The sequence below is a fragment of the Kogia breviceps genome, chromosome 3, assembly GCF_026419965.1.
Source record: "Kogia breviceps isolate mKogBre1 chromosome 3, mKogBre1 haplotype 1, whole genome shotgun sequence".
Lineage (NCBI taxonomy): Eukaryota > Metazoa > Chordata > Mammalia > Artiodactyla > Physeteridae > Kogia > Kogia breviceps.
Genome location: NC_081312.1, coordinates 1,070,098 through 1,078,955, shown reverse-complemented (window position 1 = coordinate 1,078,955; position 8,858 = coordinate 1,070,098). Strand labels below are relative to the sequence as shown.

Genomic DNA, 8,858 nt, shown 5'->3' with positions numbered 1-8,858 from the left:
CCAGGCAGGCAGGCGGCCGGTAGAGGCCGAGGTGGGGCCGGAGCCGCACGGCTCTGTCAGAGCCCGACATTTCGTCAGGCCTGCCCCGCATGACGCAGCAGGGCCCGGAACCCGGCCCGTGACGTGTGTCCAGTGCGTTCATGCGGCACTCTCCACTTGTGAGGGCGGGGCAGTCCTCCAAATTAAGAATTACAGAAAAGTGAATCATCCGCGAACTTTTGGTGATTTAAACGGAGAAGCATAACCAGTTTCGAAAGTTGTTTGGGAAGCAAAATTAAAAACAGCCGAGACGCCCTTTCCTTCCGCACCTCCTCGTACGAGTCCCTCCCACAGGTCGCCTCCGACCTATCACGAGCCGCCCCTCACACGAGTCCCGCCCTCGATGTCACCCCAAGCCCATCCTGCGGCGCGTGCGCACCACACCGCCTTCCCGCTTCCCCGCCCCCGGGGCGCCCACTCTGACCCTTGACCTCTCCCGGACTTTCCCGCGTCTCCGAGTCCCGCCTCCCGGCGCACGAGCCCCGTCCCCGCCCCAGGCCTATCCCGCGTCGCGCCGCGCAGCAGCCCCGCCCCGCCCCGCCCCGCCCTCTTCCTGGACCTATCCCGCGTCGGGCCGTGCAGCAGCCCCGCCCCCGCCCCGCGCAGGGGTTGGCGCGCGGCTGTGACGTCACGGGCAGGCGAGGCGCGGCCGCGGAGCTGCGCCGCTGCGGGCCGCGGCCATGCCCAAGCGGGGCTGCCCCTTCGCGGACGCGGCCCCGCTGCAGCTCAAGGTGCGTGTGGGCCGGAGGGAGCTGAGTCGCGGCGTGTGCGCCGAGCGCCTCACTCGGGAGATCTTCGGTGAGTGAGGGGAAGCGGGGTCGGGCAGGCGGTCTCCGCAGGCTGCGCTCCCTGGAGCCGAGGGCCGGGGCCAGCCGCCCAGGCGGGTTTGGGAGCAGCGATTTGGGCGCTGTGAATGCGCCCGAGTCCACGACCTGTCCCCACCCTCCACCTTCCCGAAACAGGCGGCCTCCGCGTGGGGCCGAGACGGGGCTGTGTCCTGTGGGAACGCTGGACTCGCGCAGGAGCCAGCCCTGGTCTGACCAGCCCAGCGAGAGGCCGAGGAGTGGGATGTCCCGGTGGAATAAGCCGGTAGAGGCATCCGTTCTGACCCGAGAGGCGTTTGTGGAGCGCGCTTTCCTTGCCAGGCGCTGCGGCTGCCGGAGACCCTGCCTTGCTGTCTCCTGGGGGGCCAGCCAGAGAAGGACTCTCCAGAGGTCATCAGGGCAGGCACGGGTCGCTGCAGGACCACCTGCAGGCTGTCAGAGGTCTCGTGGAGGAACAGAGTCGAAGCCGAATCCTGCAGGATTAGGCAGGCAGAGAGGGAGAGGAAGGGAATTCCAGGCAGAGGGAACAGCCTATGCAAAAACCGGGAAGCCAGAGGGTGCTGTCCGGTTCATTGTGTCTGGAGTATCCAGTTCCAGAGATGTAAGGACACTGACCTAGGAAGCCTTCTCTGGCTTCCTCATGCAGGTTTTTGGGTGCATCGATATTATTGATCATCACTTTGGGGGGGTTAATACTCTGGGGTAACTACAGAGTGGAATTTACCTTAACTAGTGGTGGGAGGCACAAGGTTTGTGCGTGTAGAACAGTCAGATGGTTACCTGGGTGTCTGTGATTGAGTGGTGCTGCCTTGCATTCGGGGTGTGGGTTAGGGCCTGGCCTGGGGAGACCCTGCTTCTCTTCCTCCTGCTGCTCCCCACCCCTCACCCCGCTGCCCCCATCAGCAGCTGCTGTGCCCTTTCTTTTCTTGCACATGCAGGGTTGCAAATGCAAATGCCTCTCAAGGCCGTGCAGATGATAAAAATGAGTGAAGCTGTGAGTGCTATGGCCAGACTGCAAGTGTTATCCTCTCAGGACCTTCAAAAAATGTAAACAATGCAGACAGAGAGAAGAATTAAAAATAAATGGGGGCTAAGTCAGTCTAGCTCTTGACCACGATGTTCTGGAGCATTTGCAGGGGCTTGTCCTTCGCAGGTCCCGGTCACAGAGGGAGTGCAAGGCTCCCTGGGCCTTCCCTAAGAAGGGCAGGACATAGGCCAGCGTGAACTCATGTGTAATGAATTCCAAGCCTGAACCTTGGTCTCTTTATCTTGAACGGACCACAGTCCCCTCTAAGACAAGTATTAGCCTCGCCACATGACCTCCCTCCAGTCCCACCCTATTATAAGTGGGGGTGGGGGGGATTGGAGAAGGAGGAAGTGGGTGTGAGGGGGCTGTCATCAGCCACTCCATTTGAGTTACCCAACTGTGTGTTTCTTTCGGTTTCACTTAGACCAACAGTTTCTAAGGTCTCCACCCTGGCTCTGTTGGGACAGGACAGAAAACCACCAACAAAGCATTTCTGGGGCTGGCGCCTGGCATTGGACCTTGTGACAGCCCCCAGTGCCCTGATGGAAAGCCACTGCTCTGGTTGCTGAGAAACCACCTCAGCTCTGGGGTCAGGGGGTGGGGGGATGTCCGGGGCCCACAGAGGTCTGGAAAGTTCTGGGGTACCTTGTCCGGAGCTGGTTGCTGCCATGCCTTCTGCTAGCAGCTCTGTGGTAGGTGAAGGGGTGCGTGCTGGCCTGGGGTGTGGGCTCAGCTCTGAGTCTCTGGCTGTGCGTTAGTTAGCGCTCCACAGCGCAGAGCTTCCTCTGCTGGACGAAGCAGGCTTGTGGGTGCTGGGGAGGAGACGAACGGCAAAGGGGTGCGGCCACACATGTGGGAAATGGGCAGAGTGGTAGCACAGGGAGCCCAGGTGGCGCTGCAGGGCCCAGAGCCTTCCTGGAGGAGGTGGCCGCTGAGCCCAGGCAGGAGGTCAGGGTGGGACCCAGCTCGCCAGAGAGCAGCGTGGTCCGGGGTGGCTGGATAGCCAGAGGCCCGGCCACACTCAGCTCAAGGGACGAGGTGGCCACGCAGGTGCTTCCGTGCTGCAGCGGTATAAGCGGGGAAATGGTTGTCCTCCGCAGAAAAGACCACGCAGCTCCTCTTCCGCGGGGCCCAGGCCTGCATGGACCCCGCGTGGGAGGAAGGCTGCGCCATCGTCGACACTCCGGAGTCCCCGAAGCCTGGCCCCACAGAAGCCCCTCGGGCTGCACGCGGGCAGATGCTGATCGGGCCTGACGGCCGACTGACCAGGAGTCGAGCCCAGGCCTCCGAGGCTGGTGAGTGAGGCCCACGGCAGGCGCTTCCCAGCTGTGTGCTAAGGATGGGATGTGGCAGGGGCTTTTCCTACCTGGGCTGGCGGGAGCCAGGCCCTAGTCGGACAATATGAACAGGGCGAGCGCCTGCAGGCTCTTGACATTAGGAGGCGCTGCTGTCACCAACATCCACGTCTGGTAGCTGCAAACAGTTTCTAACTGTTGGATCGGAAAGGAACAGAGACCCCTCTGGGTGACCCTCCTGGGTGTCCTGCCTGCTATCCACCTGCAGCTCTCCCACGGAGTTCCACCTGGCTGGGTGGGAAAAGCCTGTTCGGGTCCCTGTGCAGTGTGGTGTGCGTCTCAGACTGTCACCTGTGTCGCCCCCGGGTCTGGGTGGGGCAAAGGGACCTCTGTGTTAACCCGTGATGCAGGGACCACGCTTTGAGATGCAGCGGTGAGACACACAGGGGACGAAGGCCTAGCGACTTCTGATGCAGGCGGTCAGGAGAAGGGCTGACCCTTAGGTACTGACGTTTGGGTGCTGGGAATTGTAGGTGGGAGTCACGGAAGCCAGCTGGGACCTCTCCCTGGTGAACGGGTCTGCGTGCTGTGCTTACGCACAGGTTGTCGTCTTAGGACTTAGTGGTCGGTCAGGCGCGGGAGGAGGGGTGGCCCCCAGCGCCAGCGCTGCAGCTCCCCTTCGGGCTGACGGACGTTTCTTCCCCACAGACCCGGCCACGGCAGCATCGGGAGCCTGCGCGTCGTGTGTGCGGGCCGTGGACGGGAAGGCGGCATGCAGCCAGTGCGAGCGGGCCCTGTGCGGGCGCTGCGTGCACACCTGCTGCGGCTGTGGGGCAGTGGCCTGCGCCCTGTGCGCCCTCGCGGAGTGAGTGCGGGCCCCGTCGGGGAGTGGGGGCGGCAGGCCCATCCCGCCTTGCCCGGTGGGACGATGTGACGCCAGTAAATGCTTTGCTCAGCTTGCGTTTTTCCAGGACCTTGAGATCCTTTCTGGAGGAAGTCCAGACCTTGCAGGTCAGCTCTGCGCTGTCTGTGGTCTGTCCCAGACCATTCGTGCTCTAGTCCTTTGAGCCCTGGCGTCAGGAAGCCTCACGTGGCCTTCCTACGTAGCGTGCTCATTAGCGGAGGACGCGTGACATGTGAGGGCAGGAAACAAACGTTTGTCTGTGACTTGGGTGAGCGTGTCCGCCACAGCCGGTGGACTCCGTCCCTGCCCAGGAGGTCTCGGGCGGTGTGCTTGTCCAGCGGCCACTCCCGGCTGCCGGGTGGGGCTGGGCAGTGCCCCGTAAGAAAGGTTCTGCAGATCTCAAACCAGTTTAGTCCCGATGGCCTTTAAAACCAATCCCCAGGAAAAAAAACACAACCCCAACCATGGACAGTTAAAAGCGCGCCTCCCGAGAGGTGGGTCGCTGCACGGTTGGAACGCGCTGGGCAGAGGGCGGAGGCCGGGTGTGGGCCTCCCGTGCTGGCCGGTTCAGGGCTCTGGTGCTGGACGACTCGCGAGCGTGGAATACTCTTTTCTTTTGATTTTGCCAACTCAGTTTTTCTTTTCTTCCTATTTATATGTAAACTGAGACGGGCAGGGCCTGGCCAGTGGCTTTTCCCTGGAGGGGGAGCTGCGCACAGCACCAGGGCCAGCTGAGGGGCCAGGTGGGCGCCCCGCCCGCTGGCAGCTGCTTCCCTCCCCGGGGCCGTCCTCATCCTCAGGGACTCCCGTGGCAGCCTCCCCACGCCCCTGCTCTCTGCTGCCTGGTCCCCAAGTGCCCGCAGGGCCCGCCGCGCACCTGCCTGGTTCTCGGGCCCCGGCGGGGCGGGGCCCTCTGACCCGGGTGATGGACAGACGGCGCGTCCCGGCTCCCCTCTGGAGGCCACGCCTCAGGCCTCCGAGCTTCGGCGCCGCCCTGGAAGCAGGCGTCCCGCCCACACCTGGTGGTTGCCGCATCCCCCGGGTTAGGCACGGCCGCCGGTGGGGCATCACCGCCAAGAGCTGGAGCCGAGCTCCTGGCCCTGGACGTGGACCCTTTGCCGCTGCGCCTCAGGCGTGCTGCCGTCTCCGTTCAGCATGTCTCCCGAAGCATGTCCCCTGCCATTCGCTGAGTTGCCACGTCCCTACCCTACCTGAGCTGTCGCCCCTGTGAGCCACCCGGGGCCAGTCAACCCTGCCGCACACCTGGCCGACGTGAGACCCGGGCTGAGTCCCGGGGGCTCCTTAGCTGTCAGTCCGTGGGGACGGCTCCAACGAGCACCCCAGACGTTGACCCTCGTGCTCCAGAGGCAGATACCTGTCGGGGGGGCTGGTTCTAGGGCGGCCGCGGGGGTCTGCTCCTGGAGCCCTGCACTCTGCGGGTTCCGCGCTCCGGCCTCTTCCCGGGCCCTCGAGCCGCCTCCCTCTGTGGGTGTCCTTCTCCAAGGACCCAGCCCTGTGGGCTCGGCCCCCTGCGGCAGTGGGGCCCCGTCTTAACTGGTTCTGTCTGGGCCAGCGGCCCCGCCTCCAGATAAAGTCGAGGGACCAGGTGGGGTCGGCAGCTCCCGTGGAACTCAGCCCTAACGCCAGCTCCTCTCCCCCAACCTCGCGGTATCGCAGCTGCAGTGACCTCCACGAGAAAGTGCTGTGCGCCAGCTGCGCCATGTTCGAGGCCTGAGGCCGGGAGAGGACAGCAGCCCTGCCTGGACGACCTCGCCGCCGTCCACGCTGAGGGACTGGGGGGAGGGGTGGGAGGGGACAGCCTTTCTATTTTGTATTTTGTTCTCCTGACCACAGAAGAGAATAAACCCTTTCTATTTGGACAAGAGGACTCACTCGTCAGCGCCCCTGGGGCCCGTGGTCTGCCCGGCTCCCACCTGGCAGCGCCCTGAGCTCCATGCCAGGTGCCACCGATTGCCCCGTTGACAGGTGGGGACACCGAAGGCCAGAGCGTGTGAGCCCAGCTGGGGCTCCAGCGCCCCTGGGGGGTGGGGCCGCGTCCCAGGCTGTCCCTGAGATGCCACCGTAATACGCCGCTGTCTGGGTGGCTGGGCCCCAGGTGACCTGCCTGTCCAGTTCCGTCTGGGTGGTGCAGCCTGTGTGGCCTGAGGGAGGGGCGTGGACGAGAGGGGGAAGGGAGGTCACAGCCCTATGCGGGGCCTCCTCACCTGGCTCTCGGGCCCCGGCTCCCACGCGCGGGGTCCTTGCAGCACCGGGGGCCCGGGCCCTCGGGGTGAATCCACGGGTGGTCAGTCCCGCCCCTCCGAGGAACCCTGGAGGAGAAGAGAGGTTCTTTGGGGTGGGGGGCAGGGAGGTGTCCTGTGGGCAGCGGGGCACCCACTCTTGGCGGGTCAAGTGACTGACTCTTCGAGGGGGCTTGGGCCAGGGTGGGGTTTTCCCCCGAGTGCAGAGCCTGGGACCCCTGAAGCGGGAGCGTGGGAGGGCCACAGGGAGGCAGGAGGTCTTGGGGGCGGCTGCAAGTGAGCCCGTGGGTCTTCCTGAGCTGAGAACATTCAGAGGCCTCTCCGGCTCGGCCGCGTGAGTGCAGCACGAGCCCTCATCGTGGGGCCACCCCTCTCGCCTGGCTTCCTGTAGAGGCCCTGGGCCTCCGTCCTAGTGTCCATCTGCAGGCCGCAACCCCAGTGAGCACGTGAAGAGATGCTCAGCATCACCCATCATTAGGGAAACACAGCTCCGTGTCACAGGAGATGCCGCCTCACACCCGTCAGGGGGCTGCTGTTTAGTAGAAAACAAGTGCTGGCGGGGCCTGACAGAGGCGGGAGCCCTGTGCACTGCCGTGGGGGTGTAAGGTGCTGCGGCCTCTGGAACACTGTGGCTGTTCCTCAGAGACTTTAAAGTAGAGCTCACGTGACCTAGCAATCCCACTTCTGGCACCTACCCAGCAGGGATTCAAGCAGATGTCTGTACACCTATGTTCATAGCAATAGCATTCGCAAGAGTAAAAACGTGGAAACAAACCACGTGTCCATCAAGGGATGAATGGATAAGCAAATCGTGGTCTATCCATACAATGGAATATGATTCGGCCTTCAAAAGGAAGGAGATCCTGACACAGACTGCAGCACGGATGGACCTTGAGGACGTCAGGCCGAGTGAAGTAGCCAGTCACAAAAGGACAGGTCCTGTGTGATCCCACTCCTGTGAGGTCCTCAGAGCAGTGGGGTTCACAGAGACAGACAGTGGGAGGGGGTAGTGAGCGTTGAGCAGGAACAGAGTTTCAGCTCGTGACGATGAAGAGTTCTGGACACCATGGTGGTGCTGGTGCCACAGCCACGTGAACGCATTTAATGCCACTGACCTGGTCACTTAAAAATGGTTAAAGAGGTAAATTTTACATATATTTTACCAAGTAAGAATATTTAAAATGTTAAAAAGAGAATTGTTGAAAGCAAAACTAATAATGTATGTTGGGGATTTTGAACATGTGGAAACAAAAGTGGTGACCACAGCACGGAGACGGCAAGTGGAGGTGTGTGTTCTGAGGACCGTGCGTGTGAAGGGCTGGATTTCACTCCAAGGCAGAGGCTGCTGAGCGAGTCAGAGACTGACAGCCGACCGGCCGCGGCTATAGTCATTCCTTCAGGAGAGATTTGTTCTCAATTCCACGTGGGATCCTGGGTTGGATCCTGGAACTGAAAAGCAACATCAGTGAGAGAGCTGGTAAAATCGAAATAAGCCAATAAAAGACAGAAACTGGGGGGCTTCCCTGGTCGTCCAGGGGTAAAGAATCCGCCTTCCAACGCAGGGGACGCAGGTTCGATCCCTGGTCAGGGAACTAAGATCCCACATGCCGAGGAGGAACTAAGCCCACACGCCACAACTACTGAGCTCGCGCGCCTCAACAAGAGAGCCTGTGTGCTGCAAACTACAGAGCCCACGCACCCTGGAGCCCGAGTGCCACAACCGGAGAGAGATAAACCCACATGCCACAACTAGAGAGAAGCCCACGTGCCACAACTTAAGAGCTGATGTGGCCAAAAAAATTAAGAAAAAATTTTTTAAAAAGATCAAATGGTTGTTTAAAAATAGTTATTTAATTCAAAATGAGGGAGAAAAAGAGGAGGAAAGGCACAAAGAACCAGTGGGACGCACAGAGGAACAGCAAGATGGTGTTTAGGCTCAGCCACGTCTAGATCCCACTCCTGTAGGTGATGTAAGCACCCCCGTACGGGTGGAGACCCAGCCAACTCTGTTGTCTGCAAGAAATTCACCTTGAGTATGAAGACGCAAGGAAATTCAAAGGGAAAGGGTAGACTGAGTATCTGCTGAATGATGACCCGTCTTCGAGCAGACATCCCCGGCGCGGCATTTACTGGGGGGCAGACCCCGCCCCATGCCGTCCCGACACCCCAGGCTGGCTGGCCCCTTGCTGGGAGCTGCTGACCTACCCGCAGCCCCCAGGGCCTCGTCTGCAGCACCCAGCCATGCCTGCTGAAACGTGGGCGCTACAGGTGCTAAAGGTACTTCTGCTCCTGTCTTGCTGTCCCTCTGGAGGCCCGGCCTGCTGCTTGGAAGGGCTGGGTGGGACATGGGAGGGCGTTCGGCCCCCGTGCAGGCCAGGCCGTGGGACCTCCACCCTGCTGGTCCTCGCTGCCCCAAGCCGCTGTTCACCAGGCCGCTCCGGCTCTGCTCTGGCCCTGTGGCCGGGACGGGATAGCGCCCAGGAGTTTCCTCCCCGAAGCGTCGGTCTC

General features: G+C 61.9%; 1 protein-coding gene across 1 annotated transcript; it reads left to right on the top strand.

Annotated features, from left to right (window-relative positions):
* The first annotated feature begins 682 nt into the window (after positions 1-682).
* Positions 683-5,972, top strand: SIVA1 (SIVA1 apoptosis inducing factor). The gene is made up of 4 exons (XM_059058867.2): positions 683-837; positions 2,991-3,185; positions 3,894-4,050; positions 5,767-5,972. Exons 1-4 carry the CDS (start codon positions 720-722, stop codon positions 5,822-5,824), a joined length of 528 nt encoding a protein of 175 aa, XP_058914850.1. The 5' UTR covers positions 683-719; the 3' UTR covers positions 5,825-5,972.
* Positions 5,973-8,858: the final 2,886 nt, after the last annotated feature.